We start from the raw sequence: 20,654 nt of genomic DNA, 5'->3' as shown, positions 1-20,654 counted from the left end.
TCGTCTCCACTGATTATTCGAGAAGGGCAGCAGAGCCTTCCTGTTGTGGTGCAGCTGCGGCAGCAGCTGCTGCCGCCACTAGCGCTGCTGCTGCCGTCGCTGCTGCCGCTACTGCTAAGCTTTCACCTGTTGCAGTTCCAGCAAGTGTGGCCGCTGCTTTCTTTGCCCTCGTCGTTTCTTGTGAGAGCTGTTTTGGCGTCGGTCGCGGCCCCACACGCTGCGGCACATGCAGCGCCTTGCTGTCTTTGTCTTGTCCTGGCACAGCAACCGTAGCAGCTGCTGCAGCTAGCGCTGCAGCAGTAGCAACTAAAATAGCAGGCAATCGTTTAACTGTCCCAGAGACAAAGCCCAGCGAGCTGAGGTAAATGCTGGGTCCCACGGGGTCTCCGCCGACGGGAGCAGCAGCTCGTCGCTGCAGCTGTTTGGTTGCTGTTGGCAGCCCTGCTGCAGCTGGTGCACTCAAAATTGTACTATAAGGCAGAGAATCATATAATAATTTACTCAGGAAGCAGAAAAGGGGGCCAGGGGACAGGCGCCACCACAGCAGCAGTAGCCGTCAGTGCGCGCTGCCGATGCAGTAGCAGCAGCTGCAGCAGCGGCAGCAGCAGCTGCTGCTGCTGCTGCTCGCGAGGCTGCTGCCGCCTTACCTCAAAACGACTGCTGCAGCAGGAACTCCAACGAATCTCTGGGTTCGTTTCTTTCTCTGTAGGCGCAACTGCTGTCGCTCGCAGTGTATGTACAGCAGAAGGGCGCAGCAGCCTGCTGCTGCAGCGCAGCCCAACCGCAGCAAACGGAGCAGCAGCAGGTGCTACTGATGCAGTGCTGCAGCCATCGCAGCTGCTTAACGATAAGTATTGGAAGTCAAAATACTTCTGCAGAACTTCTATTGTGGCCACACTCGGCGCCTGTAGCTGCTACTGCGACTTCCGTGCCACAGCAGCAGCAGCTGCTGCTCTTCTGCGTAGAGATATTCAGATTGCGAAGCAAGAGGAGGAGGAAGCAGGGAGCTCAGTAGCAAAACTAGAAGCACTGCTGGCGTTTACTGCAGCAGCTGCAGCTAGCGCTGCTGCAGCGGCAGCAGCTGCTGCTGCGCAATCTGTTGGACACTACAGCAGCAGCAGCAGGTCGCATCGACGAACATCTACGGAAGCCAAAGGAGGATAAGCACTGGCAGCATCAGCAGAATAAACAGCCGTTGTAGAGAACTGTCGCTAATTGCAGTATCAGTTTCTCTGCTACGTCGCCAGAACGGCAGCAGCAAATAAAAGGGCAACAGCAGATACAACAGCACAGTCAAAAGCAGCGACTTCAGCAGCAGCTGAAGTGCGGGAACTGCATCAGGAGGAGTCTCAGCGGTGTATGGCGTCTCACTGCAATGCGCGGCGCTGCTGCAGGTCGTCTGTAGTAAGCCGACTCCACGTCCATCCCAAGCTGCTGCAGCTGGAGCAGCAGCAGCAGCACAAGCAGCAGCAGCAGCGGCAGCAGCAAGGGCACCAGACCATGGGAGCCCAGTGCACTAAGAACGCAGCGGTTCGCCCCACCTCAGCAGCTAGTGCAACTAGTGCTGCGGCTGGTCTGAACCTTGCTGCCGCCTCCCCGGCTGCAGCAGTTCGACCCGAGGAGCCATCAGACGTGGCGCTGCAGCAACAGCAGCAGCAGGAACAACAGCTGCTGCGAGAAGACCACCTGCGCATGCAGCCAGAGGGGCAGCAGCAACTGCTGCTCCAGTCGGGTGCAAGCGCGTTTAGCGAGATAGGGGCCTCAGCAGCAGGCGCACCTGGGACGCCAGCGCAAGCAGCAGCAGCGGCCGCTGCTGCTGCTGCTGCTGCAGCTAGGCAGCAGGGGGTGCCGAATTGCGGGCTGGGGTGGAGCGACCCGTCCGCTGCTGCTGCGGGCAGCAGCAGCAGCAGCAGGCTGCAGCGGCCCCAGCGGCGGCTGTATCAAGCTGAAGCCGTGGCGCCGTCAGCTGCAGCATCGCGGCCCTTAGCAGCAGAAGTAGGAAAGGCCTCAGCTGCTTCTTATAAAGATAAAGGCTGTGTGGACATAGTTGGCGGTGAAGCAGCAGAAGAGGTGGCCCACGGGGACCCCTTCCAGTGGTCGTCTTCTGCTGTTCTGGATGGAGACGATGCTGCTGCTGCTGCTGCCGCTGCAGAAGCTGCTGCTGCTGCTGCGGCAGCAGCGCGTGGCTGCAGTGGCAGCAGTAACCTTCAGATGGAGCTTTTGCGTGAGGTTAGTGGCGGCAGCAGCAGCAGTAGCAGCAGCAGCTGCAGCAGCAGCAGCAGCTCCAATGCATACGCGCAGCAGCTGCTCATGGAATCTTCTGTTGTTGGACCTTTCTTGATGTTACCGTGGAGTGAAACTGATAAAGACATTAGCAGCAACTTTTACCTCGAATGCGACCCTCCAGACAACAGCAGCACGAGCTGCAGCACGGATGCTTCAGCTGCTGCCGCCGCTGCAGCTGGCATTCAAACGCAGCCAGTTGCCATACACAGTCGAGTGCCTCCTCCGAGGGCTTCTTCTATGCCTGCAGGGTCAGCTGCTACGGGTCCTTTGCTAGAGCAAGAGCAGCTGCTGCAGCAGCAGCAGCACCCGAAACACCGGCGGCGCGGCTCGCAGGTAGATTCCGGGCACGACGGGCTTTACATGACGGAGGGCTGCTGCGGCGGCAGTTCCCCTTCTGGCCAGCCAACAGCAGCAGCTGCTAGCACTATTTCGCGGGCAGCCAAAGCAGTTGCAGCAGCAGCAGCAGCTACGCACCCTTTGGGTTGGGTGGGCGGGCGGTGGGCGGACCCTGAGGGTTTTCTGACTCTCTCGCAGAAACAGCAGCAGAAGTTTTATGCGTGGCGCCGCATCAGCGACGCGCTTGAGCAGCAGCAGCAGCAGCAACCGCAGCAGCAGCAGCAGGCTGTGCCTCAGCCTCAGGTGCTGCTGGACCTGCCTTGCAGCCGCAGCATCCGCCAGGGCTTTGTGGGCGACTGCTCCTTCCTCTCTTCCCTGGCGGTTCTCTCGGACTACGAGCGCCGCCATGGCTTGCCCGTAATATCTAGCCTGATTTACCCCCAGAAACGCGTACAGCCAGGAGTCGCTGCCAGCTCCACCCCGGGCAGCAGCAGCAGCAGCAGCAGCAGCAGCAGCAGCAGGTACCGCTCTCGCCCTGTATACAACCCACGTGGGATGTACGGCGTGAAGCTGTTCTTCAATGGGGCTCCCCGCAAGGTGCTGGTCGATGACTATGTGCCCACGCGGCGGGACGGAAAGCTGCTGTGCGCGCATTCTCAGCAGCCGTCCGAGCTGTGGGTTTCCTTATTGGAAAAGGCATTTGTGAAGCTGATGGGCGGCAGCTACAGCATGCAGGGCTCGAACCCAGGGGCCGACCTGTACCACCTGACTGGCTGGCTCCCTGAAACCATCCCGTTCCGCAGCGACGTCCACACTGGCACGCCAGCCACGCACACTCCCATTGTCACTGGAGGAGAGACGGACGAAGTGCTGCAGAGGCAGAGACAAAATCCAGCGTGGGATGTCGTTTGGTTTCAGCTCAATAGGTATGTTTTGGAAGTGGAGCAGTTGGGTGGATCCTTTGGCTATAGTGCAGTCGGTTTGAACGCGCAAATAGTATGTTCCATTCAGCATGGGCGGTGTATGCATTTTTTGTTTATGCTGCTTGCAATGGGCTTAACAGAAGGTGGAGTTGGGAAGTAGCTTGGATTTGGCGCGGGTATACGGTTGTTTGCATGTCGGGCTAAGGCTGTGACCGTAGATTTGCTTTCCTTTGTTAATCACTTCGCCTGTTTGATTATTTATTTGTCACTTGCATATCAGTTGCTTTGTCATTTATTCTTTATTCGTAGCCGGGGTACACTGCTGTCTCAATGTACGTATTCGTTTTTTGCTTGCATTGCTACTTGTGCTACCAGGGGTCTCAGTGAAGGCCGGTGCGTAGCTTGCTTGGGCACAAGTGAAGTCTTTGACGCGGCGCCAAGCGGCCTCGACTTCCCTGAGGGGGTTTCTGTCAGCACAGGTATGTTTGTGTCGTCAGCTTATGTCTTCCTCTTTCCATTTTTCCTGCCAATTTCATTTACGATGATCGTTTTTCGTAGAATTCATATTTCATGCTCGTTGTCCTATTGCTGTGCCCGTCACCCCAGGTATAGTGGCTCGCCATGCTTATTCCGTCTTGCGCCACGCGGAGGTGTTTGGCCACCGCCTTTTGTACGTCAAGAATCCTTGGGGCTGCATGCGCTGGCGTGGAAAATTTTCGCCGGGGGACAAGAAGACATGGACCCAGCAGCTAAAGGATGCATTAGATTACGATCCAGCAGTGGCGGTGAGTCTGAGAGCCCAAGGTTCAGTCTTGATGCATTGTTGGTGCTAGTTTCGATATATTCCAGTGGAGACTAAAGCAAAGCGCAGGGCACAATGGAGGCGCTCTAGCCGCACCGTTTTGAACCTGCAGTTCACGCTGAGCATCGAAAAATACTTGATGCCTAAACCCGAAGCCCTCAGCAACCTGTGAACTGTGACCAATGGTTGTGGTCCTGTTTTTGAGGCATCTTTTGGCTGATGAACAGCCTCGGGATTAGAAACAAGGATTCAGTACTAAATTTGGCATCTTTCCTGTCTCTCTCTCTGCATTTTTCAGGGGAAGGAGGACTGTGGTTGTTTCTGGATTGAATGGCGCGACGTGGTGCGATGGTTTTCGCATCTTTATGTTTGCTGGAATGCAGCCTACTTCCCATTCATCTCGGAAGTCCACTCAAAGTACGTCGGCAGCGGCGGCAAAATTATGAGCAGCAACAACAGTAGAGGCTGGAACAACAGCAGCGGTAATGGCAGTAGTAATGTGTGGCTTCATCGAGATACGAAGAGGCGCATTGAGCCGCGTTGGCGTATTGGTTTCGAACAGCCTCGATATGCATGCCTCTCTCAACCTTTCTTCCTGCGTTTTTCTGTCAAGACTAATCACTTATCATTAAAGTTTTCGATATTTTCATTGTGCTTTGCATTTTATCCTCCGTAGGTGGGAGCGGTCTCGGTTTGTACGTGAATCTTTTTTACCAGATGACTCTCACATGGTGGCGTTCAACCCACAGCTGCACCTCTCAGTTGCTGCGGGCTCTGTTAAGGGTCGGCTTCTGCCCCCTTATATTTCATTTCCTTCCTTGACAAATGGAGATCTTTTAGCCGTGGATGGCACCTGCGGCAGCGGCAGCGGCGCAGCGGCTGCTGCTCTGGCAGCAGCAGCAGCAGGCGTCGGGCCTGCTGCCCTGGCTACCCGCAGCGCCAGCGGGGACGCGGAGGACAACAGCTGCTGCTGTAGCAGCACCCCATGCAGCTGTAGTAGCAACAGCATCTGCAGCACCCCAGTTGAACTCTGGGTGCTGCTGTCTCGACATGTGCGAGAGAGGCAAAGAGACCTCAGCGGCAAATATCTGGCGGTCCATATCTATGAAGGAAATAGCCGAGTTTCCTGCCCCCCTCCTCCGGCAAAACAGGGCGTATATAGCAACGGCGAGTGCACTCTAGTCAAAGTTCGGCTTGACCCCAAGGCACTTCACGCAGGAACAGGTGCTGCTGCGACTACTGCTGTTGCTGGCGGCAACGTGACCGAGGCAGCGACTGAACAGCAGCTGCAGCAGCAACAGCAGGCCAAGAATGCGGTGGACAAGCCAGCCGCAGCTAGCAATTTACTGAGGGCCCTGGATTACGTACTGGTCGTCAGCCAGTACTCGCAGAAGGTAAAGAAACCCTGAGAGCAAAATCGCACTCCAGCCTAAGGCCTCCGTTTTCTGTTGAAATCCTCCGTTAAATGATACACTGTGCCTCAACTTTTGCTGCTCAGCATTCGGCACTCAGATGGATGTGTTCCATGGGGTTTAGGCTAGTAGTATTTTTAACGCTGAGGATGTAGGGCTCACAGTTCAGTTTCTTGCTCTGCTTTAGGACGAGTTCAACTTCACAATGAAAGTCTTCGCACACATACCAGCAGCATTGAAGCCGCTGCCCCCGCTTTTTGGCCCCGAGTGGAGTTCAGTCTACCTCAAAGGTATTCTGGTTTTTGTGCTGTTGCTTCAATTGCTGCTGCTGCTCTGTTGCTACAGTTGTTAAGCTTTATGCAGTAGCTACCGCTGCCTTAACGCATGACATCTGTGTGATTTTTCTATTATTGTTCGATTGCCCACTTCGACTTCGATGAGGCATGCATAAATGTCGTCTTTGAAGAACCTTATCTTTATCATTTGCGTCTCCTCGTGAAACGTTTTTGAATCCGTCCCCTAAACTTTCAAACCTTTTTGTGCTTTGCAGGAGAATGGACACGGGAGAATGCTGGGGGCTGTAGCAATGATCTCTGGAACTTCTTCAGGAATCCTCAGTTCAGGATCACTGTACCAGAGCCCGTCGAGGCCGTCTTATTCCTGGAGTGCCCTGAGGCAAGACACACACAGTGCAGAATATGGTTAAGGGTTCAGGGTGTGGGATTGGGGGCTGAAGGCTTAGGAAAAAGGTTTCCGAATTGAGGGTGGTGGTTGTAGATTAGTACAAAAGATAGTGCTCAAGTTCAGGCTTCAACAGCGTGCTGTGAGGGGAACGTTTCAGGTTTCCAGGCGGTGACTATGGGGTTCAAGGCTCATGATATGGGGGCATATGGCCTAGTGTTCGCGGTCTGCGTGTTTTTCTACAGGAATATTCGGTGAATTTGCGTTTGTTCTCTAGTCGTATTGCTACTCCGCGTCTTCTCCGTACTGGGAAAGCGATGACCAGCGGTAGCTACAGAGCCGGGTGCTGCTACTTGTCGAGTTCGCTGAATGCCGGGGAATACACCTTGATCTGCAGCACCTTCAAGCCCGACAACTTGGGCCCTTTTCAGATAGGGCTGCATCACAGGCGTAGCATCAGCAGTAACAGCAGCAGCAGGGCTAGCAGCAACACCAGTAATAGGAGCTCCCCCTTGACTCTTGCGCCGATGCCTTACCCCTACGCCGTCCCCCCAGACCCCCGCCTATACTATGAAGCCATCAAGGGACCTTCGGCAGCTGCCCGCGCTGCCCGCCATGTATGGGGACGCGTCGCTCTTCAGCTCTCTACGGCGCCAACCAGAGTGAGGCTGCGTATGCAAGGCGCTTTCAATTAAATAATTCAAGTGTCAGCGTACGCATGTCTGCGTATTCCTTAAGCAGCAGCTTTCGTCATCAATTAATAGCTTCTGGTGCATTTACCGTTTTAGTTGCTTTCTGAGTCTGCTGGGCCGCCGCAGGTTTCTCTGCGACTTGAAATTCTCGCTAGAAAGCTGCCATTGAAGTCGACACCTGTTCTTTCCCTCTATCTGTTTGCTCCTACGGAGGGCAACAGCAGCAGCAGCAGCAGCAGTAAAGGAGGGAAGCAGCTGCAACTGGTCAAGAAGAGTGACCTTGAGGGAGGCCTAAGCGACGACGGACGGATGAAGTCGTCAGCAGCTCAGGACCTTCTGCAGCGAAAGGTACTAGCTTATTTGCATTAAATACGCACTGCCCTTGTCGCTGATAATTTGTGCCCCTTTGCCTGTTTATTTAGCTGCTTCCCTGTTTGTTTCCTTCAGTGCTCGTCTCTGTTTTTTCTTCAGCCTCCCTGAGCCGATGTAGAAGTTCCAGTGTTCGCCATTCTTTGCCTGTCAATGATCGCGTGTATATGCTTGCGCTCATGTTGGTGCCGGCTTGCTTCGCTGCATCTCCTCCTGTCATCTTTTACCAAGTTTTTATGTTGCCTATTCCATCCCTACCATGCCCGACCTTGTTTGTTCGTCATCGTCTGATTATCTTTGGCTTTCTCCCTCCATGCTGCTACGGCAGTCCCTGGCCCCTACAGACAAAACAGACGTGGCTCAGATCACTGCATGTTTTTTTGTCGTGAGGACTGGGCTACAGCAGCAGTATAATGGATATGAACCTGATTAACATGAAGTTGCTTGAACATATGATCAATTGTGCATAGATGCACATACTAGTATGCGTGTACGACCTCGTTACATTTGACTGCCTGTGCGTATACGTGTATATGCACTTATGGACTACTGTAGTTTTGTACCAGCCAAATGCGAGGAGTATGTAGTTGAGTTGCAAGCAAGAGTTGGGGTGTGTGCACATCGCATTACTCGAATATATCTGCAAAGCTGAAGAGTGCCGCTGCTTTCAATAAGCGCACATGTAGAAATTTGTGTGTTCACGTAGCCTCAACGTCACTTTGTTGAATTTGCGTGCTCCGTCCACCCAGCCAGCCTGCATTCTGGCTACATAATGTAATCTTTATTCGCTTACTTCCATACTTGTGGGGGTGTATTACTGGTGATACCTTCAGGGGGTGCTGAATATCACTCTGGTTGAGCTCAGTGACACGAACCACGCCTACATCGTCTTCATCTCGACTCCCCCCAAAAACAGCAGCAGCAGCAGCAACAGCAGCAGCAACAGCAACGTTGAGGCTGGTGCTGAGTGGGAGTCCACGCCTTGGTTGTTACACGTCATATCTGACCACAAGGTGCAGTGCACAGCCCTGTAGCTCTAAGATCATATAGGTAAATGCACACCATAGACAGCAGCGGTGAGACACAGCGTGAGCCCGTAGAGCTTGTTTTTTTCTTCAATTTGCCTTTGTTATTATTTGCTGTTGCCACCACTATGTATTGTAATGCATTATTTATGTACTTGTACTAGCTGGGGCTTCGTTTTATTTGCCGCCTCCAAGAGTGCACAAGGAGGACAGATGCCCCAGGGCTTAACGCAGAGCCCCTCGCTGACCACCTGCAGGCGCAGGGTCAGGTAACCGCTGAAGGGATATTTACTTTTTCGTTTGGGACCAAACGGGTAATTTGTTTGTCTGAGGTCTGTTCTTCTTGTCGAGCGTTACGGATGATGTGCGTAGATGTAGTTGTGTGCATGCTGCGCGTGCCCCTGTATAGGTACAAATGTACGTTACACATTTACATATGTGTAATTACATTTGTATATCAAGCGTGAAACGCCATGATTCTCGTGTGTCTCCTTAAGCTCTGGAGTACTCATTTTTTTCCCAGAAATACTCTCAAAATTTTGTCTGTGCCGTTTGAATAAAGTTTTCTGTTCACCCACACTTTGTTACAGACTTTTATACACCTTTTGGAATAATAAACACGCCGTATCTGTACAACTTGTAGCTTTTTGAGCAAAAACAAAGTAAAGAAAAGACGAAATTTTAGAATGCTGAATGATGACACTCTCCAGCATTCTCCCTTTCCTTAGTCTTTGTCACTACACAAATATCCCTTTCGAGAAACGAATTGAACAAGTTAACGCATGGGATGCTAGAGTAAGTAGCGCCGTGGCTACAGCATGCGCCAAATGCACACCACTTCGGTTCGTTATTCCCGAGCTGCTTTGGCTGACGCCTAGGACCTTTTGGCTTCACCACGTCTGCAGTTCCTGACTCTTTAGTCTTTGAATTGGAACACTGTCTCCTCCCCATCGGCAGTTTCGTACAGAGCCTGCCCAGACAGTTGACAGTGCCCGATAAGTTTGTTCTTTTTCCTTTTATGGCATCTGTCGGACTTTTCCTGAGCACCGACGTGTGCAGCATCAGCTTTCGTAGGCCCTCCTGGAGGTCCCTCTACGGTCTCCGCTGGAGGCCCCTGAGCCAGAGGACCTCCGCTCATGGACTTCCGAGAAGCAGTATATGCTCGAAGAGGCAGGAATGGGTCAGCCTTCAAACGTGTGGTGGCGGGAGGCAGTGAGAACAGGTGATGGAATGATAAGTCGAAGAGGCCTGTTAAGCGCGAAGAAACTGGAAGTCGCAACATTCTGTACGTGGAAAAAATGTCTGTTGAAAGTTTATTCTGTCAGGTTCAATCACTGACTAATACTTTCTCGTTGTGTTAGAAAACACGAATTGCAGTCCCCTTGCACATGACCAGTGGTCTATGTAAAGGCCAGTGCGTCATGTCAGTCCGCACAACCGCATAAACGCGCCGAAGTGTAAACACGTTGCTCCTTGCTTCGAGATTAATAAACAAATTATATGATGAAATATTGCCATTTGACCTTTTTTTGATCCAAATTCTACGCTGCCTCCACACCAGCTGTCCGGTCGATCCCAAAGGGCTGTCTGCAAATCGCTCACTGCTTACCGACACAACCATGCATTGGAAAGCTATCGAATTACCTTAGCTTGTTGTTTTGAAAAAAACAAAGCTATCGGAATTTAGTAGATTTTTTGTTACGGTTAGCGTATTCAGCTACAGGCTGTCTGTGATGTGCTGTTGCTTCTTGCCATCTCAGCGTACTGAATTGTGTTTCATGCATCGGAAAAAGGGACACAGGGTTTTTAGTGAGCGGCGCTGTGCGACAAGCCTGACCGCATCCAACTGCGCTAAGCAATCCGTACTGCCAGCTCACAAAGCGGTGTCAAGGTGCACCAGTTTCTTGGTTTCACACTTTTTACTTGCCCTGAGCGTCCCTTGGCTTATGCTGGGCCCTTGCATCGGGTGGCCAAATCCAGCTAGCTCCGGTCACTCCAAACAACGGCCGTCACTTGTCTTCTCTATCCGCATAGTTGGCAGAGCAAAATCGTACTTCCAACGCCTCAGTTCTGTCGCCTTCAGACTGCCACTTAAATAGAGTTGTAAATGGGTGACAATTCTTGCCTGGAACTAAATTTCAAGTTTTGTGTTTCTTGGCCGTTTACCCCAACAATTTTTTGACGGAAGCACGGGGACCCGGTGGTCCTCTTGACTCTATTTATGTGAAGTTGTAGCGAACGCCCAAAGTGCTCACTTGTTGCTGTTGCGTGGTAGCTATTCATGTACTTATACTTTAGCTCCATATATTAATGTTTAGCTCGATCTCTGTAGCACAGTATTGTGGGCATCGGAGACAACCATACAACCCACAACAAAGAGAAGCTGGCAACAATTATTCCTTTCTCGTATCTTGAGTTCGACATTTTATGGGAACACAAACCATGCTCTTGTTAGGTGCTTCAAACTCTTGAAGGGGTTTGAAGCTCCAAGATTGTGTGACAGCTGTGTCCACCTGCAGTTAGGTGAGCCCTTTCGCAGAGTAACGTACTGCCCATGTGGGTTGGCTGGTTTGTAGTTGAAGGCGCATGGAGTGCGTGATGTGCCTTGGCTGATGGAGATGCTGACAGAGGGGCTGCACTGATGTTAAGACATTTAGTCCGGCGAGAGCAAAAGATCGGCATCACCCAGAGAATCCACTTGGAGTCACCTATCGCAGTACTAAAGGGGCCTTGCGCCGCTTAAATTTATAGATCGGACGGAATCCGGTGCACCAGACGTAGTATGAATGATGGCAAATAACGAAACCCCCCAGTAGCTCTCAAATCACTCTAAGCTCTCTCTTCAACTCTCCTCAAAACACCGTTTCCGCGTAGCGAAAATTCCATGGGAATGCATGCAGGCGCAATATCTGCAGAACACCACGTCTCTCGCAGTGGAGCTTAGAGCTAGAGAATTATATGCGAACCGAATGGCATATTGCTTCATTTGGCGGGGGCTTCATTTGGCGGGGGCGGGCATGGCTAGGAGATATTCCTTTCTGCTAGCATCAACCCACGGCTTCACCTTGCTTATGTCAGTGCAAATTTGGCTTTCCTGATTAGCGCTCAGAAACCGAACATTTTCACAGAAAGTGCACTGTCTAGAAAGCACATAGCTATTGTTTTTAGCCAGTTTGGAGTCTGGCTCTCCCGCACTAGGGAAATAATGACCCAAGGTGCAGGCGAAGTGGAAACTGAGGAAACAACGCCTTTTGAGAGGAATCCTGCAAGGATTCTAATGGGATACGTTGTCTGCTCTCAAAAGATCTGATTACGGCGAAGCGCATTCACTTAAGCGTCTACCCGGTCATGCGGAGATGTAAGCACTGGCTAAAGGGTTTACTGTTAATCTGCACATCGAATCTGCAACTTAACGTCTAGGGAGCAAAGAAAAACGGCTACAAAAACGCTTTAATTGCCCTAACTCCTTCCCAATACATTAACAGAATCGTTACGGTGCTCCGAATTCTGCTCAGACTGGACAACACTCAGTGTTCCGCGGTGCCTGCGGGCCCTACGGTTTTCCCTGCGTGATTAGCAATCGGCAGCAAAATTACGCTGTATGCAAATTGTTGTATAGTTAAAATGCGTTCTTCAAGGTGCTCAGGGTTCTTGAATCCAAACAAAGTTCATGGAGAGAGCATTGTTACAGACCAACGGCATTGAACGTGGGGCCATCAGTGAAGCAGCAACAAGGAGCTTGAAAACGTTGAATATGAAGAATTAAAAATTTAAGAGATAGATATCTACATCAAACTGCTCAGTAAGAATTCGAGATCTTTTGCGGACGCATAGAATGTTAGTTGGCTTATTGTAAGGTGCAGTGGGGCACAGTTACTGCCCTGAAGGCCTGGCGCAATAAGGGCCCGCGAAAGCATCTAGCTACCAAAACTAGCCTTTGAAGTTTCTATACTGCAATATGGTGGCTAAAGAAGATTATGACTGGTATGGGAGGACAAGAATGGGTTGGGATACTCCCACACTCGCACTGCTAAAGCAGCTGGAACAAGGCATGCCTACACAGAAATCATGAAAGAGACATTTCGGGAGCCAAAATCAATCTGTTGTGGGCGCACTTTGAGCAGGCAAGATCAACAGTATATTAATGGATGGAGGCAATGCTTTATGCGGTCAAGCAGGCACTTGGTGAGGAAAGCTGAAGGATTTCCTAGTAAGACCTGGACTAAGACGTTACTAGAAACTTCTGCACGCTATTTTGAGCACAAGTATTGCATAAAAGCTGCACTGAAAATTGCCTACATACCCTCTTGGTGTGCTGTGTTGAGTTGGAGTTGGATGCTCGGCGTCGCCGCGGAGCGCTAGACCCTCCTCCTTATAGCGTGTTTTCCGAGCTTCTGCTTCTTTGATGCTGTTTCCTGGAGGTCCACCTTCGGCACTCACCTAGGCTGACTCATTTCTACAAATTCTGAAATTTGTCCGAAGGTGTTTTCTGCCCGTGCTGGACTTGGTGATGTGTGTTGCCCCGCGGAGCCTTCCATCTGAAGCCTAGCATTACAGCCATCTTCCGACAAATATTCTTCCACACTAATTCTTGTGACCAAAGACGTGAAGACCTGGGTACAGCGCTCAAAAAATCGCAACACCACAGAGCAGTCCTCAGAACGCGTGTTGATATTCCCGGAAGCACAAGCCACATTAATTATTGATAGTTCTGCCTACATTGATGTACATATTTGCTCGCTTTTAACTTGCGATGCAATACTGCCAGTGTTTGTCTGAGCAGGCCTTCATAGAACGCTCCCACCTAGTTTAGAACTCCAGTTGACAATGCAGCATGGGGATCCGTTAGCGAATTGCTGCTTTAAATTATACTTTTATAATGATTAAACAACTCGATTTTCGTATACGCTTATGCATGCACACAAACTTACACACGCTCTGCTATAAGTAGTTGCTAACTGGTCTACTGCAAGTGCTGCTATTGAGTTGCATGTGCCCGACAAAGTAAAGCATCGGCGGTTCCACACTTTTCTTATACACTCCGTGAAGCTCTCATCTCTATATTAAGATATGACTATCATTCGATCTTGCGAACAGAGAGGCCCTGTACAGCAAGTGGACTTCGGGATATGGGATCCTTGTGGCATAGGGTATCCTGTAATTAATTGGGGCGCTCATACCTCGTAGTGTCCAGTTCGAGACGGAATTAAATAGCGAATACTACACCGCTTAAGAGGACCAGATGAAGGGGGAAACGCTGCTGATAATGTTCCTGATAGTAATAACAGCCGAGGTTGACGACGAGGACGCGATGCTTCGAAAGTGTTGAAGCCCTCGCGTCCTCCACACTGGGTGGGCGGCTTCTCACTTGCGTCCAACCTCACTAAGTTTCGTTTTTTGGAAGTATAATAGTTTTCTGGCAAAGTCAGCTCATTTCGAGCATCAGAACAGACAGCTGAAAGGCTCCACAGGGTACAGAGCGGTGGCGCTCTTCTACATTGTCGAGGTCTCTTCCACTCCTGTTCCATTTTTCCACTTCATTATTCTCCCTGTGTTTTATCTAATTTTTGCAACACTATCTGTAGAGCCCTTGCTGCCTAAGTGCGCCGAATTTCCGGGGACGACGCTCTTTGCCGCTTCGTTGAGCACCCCCTCCCGGATTCGCCCTCGTGAATACTGGCCTCATTAGGGAAGGCTGAGTCGGAGGATTAGCGACTCACTTCACCGATTTTGAGGGAAATAAGAGGCCTTGAAGATTAACACACTTTACGACTTAAACAGAGGAGAGGGCCGGGCTTCGCCTGGTGTATGATGAGCTCCGCGCAAACGATCTTTCCGGGCTACTCCCCTTGAGATACATCGCGGGGAGCAGACGCAACAACACAGAAGCACTTGCTGCTGTAGCAGCAAGCACAGCAGCAAAGTCAGGTACGCACTGAGGCCGCAAGCATGAGTCCGCTGCGGGAGGATCGACGCGTCTGGAGTTTGTGGCTTTTTCTCCTCCTGCTTCTTCTGATAGCTGCAGTATCAGCCACAGGAGCAAACGACAAAGATACTTCATCAGGGAGTTTGAACAGGGCAAATGGAGGCGCGAAACAGGCTGCGCCGCAGCACCCACCTAAGGAGGGGGAACACCCTGAGGAGCGGAAAGCTAATACTAAAGGGGAAGACTTCGGTTCCTCGCAAGTTCCCCCAGCTTTAGGCCCAGCAGTAAGAGATATCGAAAGCAACAGCGCAGGGAAAGCAGCAGGAGCTGCTGTGGCGCCTGAGGGGCCTGTGCCTGCAGTGGACGGGACTGCAGCAGCCACGGGAGCCTCTGGTGATGCAGCAGCGAAGAGTGAGAAAAACGGAGCTGCAGCTGCTGCTTCTGAAGAAAGCGAGCGACAGGAGCCACAAGATCCTATGTATGCGCGGGGGCGCGCACTCTCTGCGCCTTTTGTGAGACACTACTCCAAACAGATGGTCATTTTGTGGGAATGGTACACGAAAACCACTGGGGCAACAATGAACGGAAAGCGCAAGCAAGACGAAGACGTAAGTTCTTCCGGTGTGTTGCTCTTAGGAACAATAAGAAGGAACAGTCGTCTTACTTCGAAGTAGTTCCAGCGTGTACTAGTATCCTGAGAAGGCAGCTAGCCACGCTGCTAATCTTTCTCTCGCCTTCTGTCCCAAAATTCCACTTTATACTTCTTTTGATGGGATAGGCGATGCGAAGTGAACTGCAAAGGGCAAGTGTCAAGGGCTGAGGGTAAATAGTTCGTGGTGTTCTCCTACGGCCACTCGCCATTTGCCAACAGAAACAGCTAACCCCCCAGTGATAGGCTTTTTGAATGTTCAGGCCCTTCTAGTGCATGCCCCTTCTCACTGGCAGCACAACGTGCGTTTCAAGGCCATTTTTGATGGTCACGGAGGTTCTGCTGTGTCTCGGACCTGCGTGGCGCAGTTCTGCAACATCTTCGGTGAGGCGCCTTCATCGTTTTTCCTGCTGTAGAAGCTTTTCACGTAGACAATGTAAATCAAATGGCGAAAAGAGTTTAGTTCTACTGTTTGTTGAGTCCTGGCAAAAGACAGCGCAGGTGTGTTTCTTGGCTCTTTTGCTTTAGGGAACATGCCGGACTTATCTCCAGAGAGCTTTAAGAGGACTTCCTTGATGCTTGATGCGGTGATCCAAGCTGATCCTGTGCGTCATGAACGAGGTGGCAGCACTGGTAAGAGAACTTCGCTGCCGAACACAGTTGCATCGGACTGATTCAGAGCAGGTAGCGTATTGAAATTATTTGCAGATGCTGTACTTAGCTGTATTTTTTAGCGGCATCTGGTTTGCCATTTGCGTAGTTCCACCTCCGCACATGCAGTTGACTTGTCCTTTTCTCGCTGAGGTTGGCTATTCCTCCACAGGTTTAATTGTTGCCATCGAGAGGCCGGATGAGCGGGTACCGAAATTCAAAATACACGTGTCAAATATCGGTAAGCAAGCGGCTATGAGATGCAGACGAATGGCATATAGTTCTCTTGTGTCAAGCTATTACGCGATGTTATTCATAGAGTCTTAGTTAAAAGTATGGATACAGTTTGTCCTTTCCTGGCCAGAGTGCCCATACAGTTTAGTGTTCGGATTGCACGGCACTTCTGCTCTGTAAATGAACCATTCCATAGTTTTATTGACTGCACGGCAGTGTTTTCGCAGCTCCATCGCTTCTGTGTTGCAGACACAGCGTAGTCTTTTGCTGTGTGCTATGTCTCAGGAGATTCTCGGGCCTTTATATTGCACCGAAATGGCAATTACACAATCATGTCAAAAGACCACAAGCCGAACGACCCCCAAGAAGTCGCACGAATTAGCCGTGCAGGTGGCTTCGTTTCGCGAGTCCGAAAGGTGTATCGAGTCGACGGGACTCTGTCCGTTTCAAGAGCCTTTGGGGACATCGTGAGACAACATCAAAGCACTATAACTCTCACACATACCAACTAGGCTCTGTAGAAAATTTCCAGTACCATTCAGCAGAGCTTGAGTATTATGTAGAAAAGTACATAAAAGTAGCGGCCAGTTTCCAGAGGTGCGCGTGAAACAGAGACGAACGTTTCCCAGTTGCGAGGCTCTAGAGATACAGAACTGCACAACAGGAGCAGCAAAGCAATGCTTTTGCAACTTCGACTGTTTAGTTTCCTGTGTTTCCGTTAATGGGCTTTCATGTGATGCAGCGCATGAAATCGAACGCAGCGTTGCCAGCTACTGAGCAGAAAGTAGTGGCGATTCCCGACGTGCGCACTTTCGAGGCTTATGAGGGCGATTACATCTTTATGGCTTGCGACGGTAAATTGCTTTGAGCACTTTCAGTGATCGAAGGGTCTCAACGGATTCCTATTCGCCTCTCTCTGTGCATTCGAACCTGCGATTTTCACTATTGAACCACATTGTAATGTGTGATCTACAAGCCGGGACGGAGCGCACGTCTTGTGCTCAGGGATGTTTGAGGCACCGGGCATGAGTTGGGACTACGTCGCAAATTTGCTACAGCGCGAATTGCAGGTACACTTTGCAAGAGGTCTGCTTGTCTTTATTGTGCTTCACGCTGCCGCGACAGCCATTCGTGGATTGATTTGTTGAGTAAATGCTAGCTGCTCTTTCGTTGCTAGAAACACGGGAGGGTTTACTGTGCTAGAAACCTGATCGACGTGGTTTGACTATGTGCCCGTGCATGGCTCTTTCAGAACACGAATGATAATCTGGTGGAGACGGCGTTTCGGATGCTGAACACGGCGTACCTTCTTGGGTCTGCGGACAATATTTCTATTGTGCTGACCAAGTTAATGAGCAGAAAGAGAAACAGCAGCGTAGTCAAGAGATTTACATACGACTTCTCAGGTGAGGCAGCTTCCTTCGAATGGGTTTAATGGGATGTTAGCGATTTTGGGCTGCATTCCCGCAGCAGTGCGTTTGTATGTCAGTTGATTGCAGTTTGGCCACATATTCTGTGCTTGAAAAGGGATGCGACATTTGCGAAGGAAGCTGGAGGCATTGTGTTGAGGGATTAGTGACAGCTGAAGATTGTTGTGGCTAGCAGGCTAGCTAGCTTAGTAGCATGATGACTGGCTAGCAAGCGATGTTATGAAGTTGACCCCGCCATGCTTGTGTCCGTTTGTTGCTTCAGGTCGAAGAGAATTTGTGGAAACTCAGCTGCTTTTGGCGCCGAACGTTTATCGGAGCGGCACTTACCACACTTCAGCTGGTCCAGTGGTCACGCTGTTTTGATGCGTTCTCGTTTGACCGTTTGGCCACTCGCTTTTTTGTGATGTGCGGGACTGGAACTGCGCGATCACTTTTCTGGCGCTTTCCGTTCCCACTACGTTGCTAATATCGCGCCCATCATCGCGTTTATGTTGAAATTGATTTTCTCGTTTGCCGTTTGTGCTGCCTTGTGCCTCTCGAGTGCGCTTTGTTTCGTGTTCTGCAAGGAGTTGTGCAGCTTCCTCATGGGAGTCTACAAGGCTCTGTATCTGCCTTCATTGTTAGGTGCAGCCTTTTTCTTGCGTTTTTGCGTCACACACTGCTTCACTGAACGCTTTACCCAGCCCGGCTGTGCCTCGGAAGTTGGACTGCACGCAGTGGCTACGATCCATCGTACGTCTGACAATTTGTCGCTTATTTTTTTGCATTCTTAATTATGTTTCCTGGGCGGAACTTCGCAGGTCTTTTTTTTCAGCTGAGTGAAATATGACACCTCAGGCAGCTGATCGACATAAATAGGAAGCGTAGCACAGCAGTACTATAGCAAGTTCACTACTATAGCGAGTTCACTTATATTGTGTACCACGGAACCCGCGCATGTCAAAGGCGGCTACTCACAGCCTTGCGCAGTGCCAATTATTCTTAAAAATATAATATACTTCTAACGGATTGCTAGGCGTACACAGTGATGTGAACATCTATTGTATTCATCAAGCCACTGGCGAAACAGGCGAAATTTGTATATGGTGCCACACCAGCGCCCTAATTTCAGGATTCGAAGATGTGTTTTACCGCGTTTCTCGGTGCCCAAGTATTCGTAAATATTGTTGAAAACAAATATGGCTAAGCTGTGACTTTGAAATTGCTGGAGGCCTTTTTGACTGCAGCGGTGGTGGCCGCGTCAGGACAGCCCAGCCGCAAGTCTAGAGGCGAACCTGAATGTCTTTTGGCTCTGTGGTGGCGTAGTAAAGGATCTCTTGCCATTCTGTCGATTTTTCGACGAAGTCTGAAATGGCTCTGCTGATCTGTTCGTCTATATCTCTAGTGGAGGCTGGGCTGTAGCCTGAGGGGGAGTTGTTGCAGGCCTCCGCTGCTCCAGGATCTGCAGTCCGCTGCCTCTTTCCAGAACGGCTGAGTCCTTCGGGCAGCAGGCGCGTGCAGAACTCTGGGGAAGCAGCTCTTTCGTGTTTCGCGCTGCTGCGCTGAAGAGCTTCTGCGGAAGCCCTTGGCGAACTTTGCTGCTGCTCCACAGCAGCAGAACCACTCGGGGCCACTTTGTCGGGAGCAACGGGCACTTCCGCGAGAAGCAGCCGCACCATTTCTTCTGCAGAGGGCTGCAGCGAGCCGGGCAAGTTGTTTGTCAAGTCTGAGAAGTCGGAGATCAGCTGCATGCCCTGGGAGCTGCAGTCTGCTGCAGTGCCAGGACTCAGCCGCTCCACTGCAGCAGAACTGCTCTGCTGCAGCAACCCGCTGGCCTCTGCAGCAGCAGCACTTTCGGGGGTCTCGTCGCCGTCAAGAATGGCAAAAACCTCAGCTGCAGGGAGACACAAGGCCTGCCGCGAGTCCGCGTGGTCCCCAGCAAGGGAGAAGAACTGGCTGGCCTGCGCTGCTGCAGCAGCAGCTGCTGCAGCAGCTGCTGCAGGGGCCTGCGGGCTCATCCCGCGCTTGCTGCTCTCACTTGGCAGCAGCTCCCGGAAGCACACAGCCGACACATCCTGCTCGTTCTGCTGCTGAGATGCTGAGGAATTGGCAGCAGGGGAGTCAGGAGAGATTGAACAACTCTTTCGAAACTGGCTAGATCTGTCGCCAAGAGCAGGACATGCAGCAGCTGGGAGGAGTGCAGCGGGGCTGCAGCTGCTGCTGTGTCTGCTGCCTTCGACAAAAATTAGCTTTTGAATAAACCGAATGACATGTGGGAGACAAACCTGGAGGATTCTGGTGTTCTGCAAATGTCAGGCATTTTGCAGGTTTGCAGTTCAAAGCAGATTTGTCCGGTACTGAAATCTGAATTAAGTCCCTAGGATGTTCAATCTGTTTTTAAACAAATATGAAGACAGCGCGAAATAGACAGGCACAACGTGAGGCCCTACCAGTGTTTGTCTGCACTTGTTGCTGAAACCGGCGCTTCTTAGTTCAGGGAAAAGATGCTCGATCTTCTCTGGACACCACGCGTCATCTGGGAACTAAATGGAGCACTCAATGAGTCAACAAAAACATTCCTGGGAGAAAAAATGGCAGCTCTGCTAGTCCTGCTGCTTCGTATTTACCGGTGATGGCTCAGGCGGCCTTTCCTTCAAGGCTATCGCGGAGTCGCCGATCTGAACTAACAGTCGAAACTCCCCAGAGAGAATTATTTTGCTTCAGCTCACCGCTTGAGGGTGTGGGATGAGGCGAGATTGCGGGGAGTTTCTCTCTGCGCTTGTTTCCCGCGAGCTTCCGACAAAATTCTTGGCAAGTGAGGAAAGCATTGTAGGTGGGCGTTCAAAGCAGCTTCTTTCGGGTTTGTGATATTGCTATTGCTGCTGGTTCATTCATACAGAAAATGAAGATATCGTTTAAAATAGATGCGTGGTGCGCGATGAGCTCGCGTGTTTCAAACTTTGCGGTGATGAGCTTTGCAGAAGACACGACGGCTCTCAGCTGGCTGTACAGAACAGCTATACATTGGCATTATTCAGCATCAGATCATGAACAAAGCATTGCCGATTCGACTTGCACGATATTAAAAGGGGTTTCACGAGGAATAATGCACAGTGTGAGGGATCCTTTCCCAAAAATTCGAACGGAAAACCTTTTTTCACATTTCTGCAACGCCGGTTGGGATGTAAGGATTCGTGAGTTTGACTGGCCGTCCTAAACTGATATTCACTCAACAGCAGTAAGCACTCAAGCTCGCGGG

At 50.9% G+C, this 20,654-nt stretch overlaps 3 protein-coding genes across 3 annotated transcripts; 2 read left to right on the top strand and 1 right to left on the bottom strand.

Annotated features, from left to right (window-relative positions):
* Window positions 1-1,359: 1,359 nt before the first annotated feature.
* ETH_00004075 (calpain family cysteine protease domain-containing protein, putative) lies at window positions 1,360-8,535 on the top strand (the record flags this gene model as incomplete). The annotated part of the gene is made up of 10 exons (XM_013377393.1): window positions 1,360-3,548; window positions 3,921-4,024; window positions 4,152-4,330; window positions 4,646-4,764; window positions 5,024-5,741; window positions 5,947-6,049; window positions 6,310-6,434; window positions 6,686-7,102; window positions 7,259-7,480; window positions 8,335-8,535. The coding sequence occupies 10 exons, from the start codon at window positions 1,360-1,362 to the stop codon at window positions 8,533-8,535; spliced, it is 4,377 nt and encodes a 1,458-aa protein (XP_013232847.1).
* Window positions 8,536-14,475: 5,940 nt separating this feature from the next.
* Window positions 14,476-17,779, top strand: ETH_00004070 (protein phosphatase 2C, putative; the record flags this gene model as incomplete). Its single annotated transcript, XM_013377392.1, has 9 exons — window positions 14,476-15,060; window positions 15,365-15,485; window positions 15,630-15,734; window positions 15,925-15,993; window positions 16,272-16,453; window positions 16,729-16,840; window positions 16,992-17,056; window positions 17,239-17,392; window positions 17,679-17,779. The coding sequence occupies 9 exons, from the start codon at window positions 14,476-14,478 to the stop codon at window positions 17,777-17,779; spliced, it is 1,494 nt and encodes a 497-aa protein (XP_013232846.1).
* Window positions 17,780-18,678: 899 nt separating this feature from the next.
* ETH_00004065 (uncharacterized protein) lies at window positions 18,679-19,413 on the bottom strand (the record flags this gene model as incomplete). Its single annotated transcript, XM_013377391.1, has 1 exon — window positions 18,679-19,413. The coding sequence occupies one exon, from the start codon at window positions 19,411-19,413 to the stop codon at window positions 18,679-18,681; it is 735 nt and encodes a 244-aa protein (XP_013232845.1).
* Window positions 19,414-20,654: the final 1,241 nt, after the last annotated feature.

This window comes from Eimeria tenella, genomic scaffold, assembly GCF_000499545.2.
Source record: "Eimeria tenella Houghton genomic scaffold, Eth_scaff50, whole genome shotgun sequence".
In the NCBI taxonomy this organism is placed as follows: domain Eukaryota; phylum Apicomplexa; class Conoidasida; order Eucoccidiorida; family Eimeriidae; genus Eimeria; species Eimeria tenella.
Note: the sequence above shows the minus strand (reverse complement) of the source record. Positions and strands in the feature narration are given on the sequence as shown.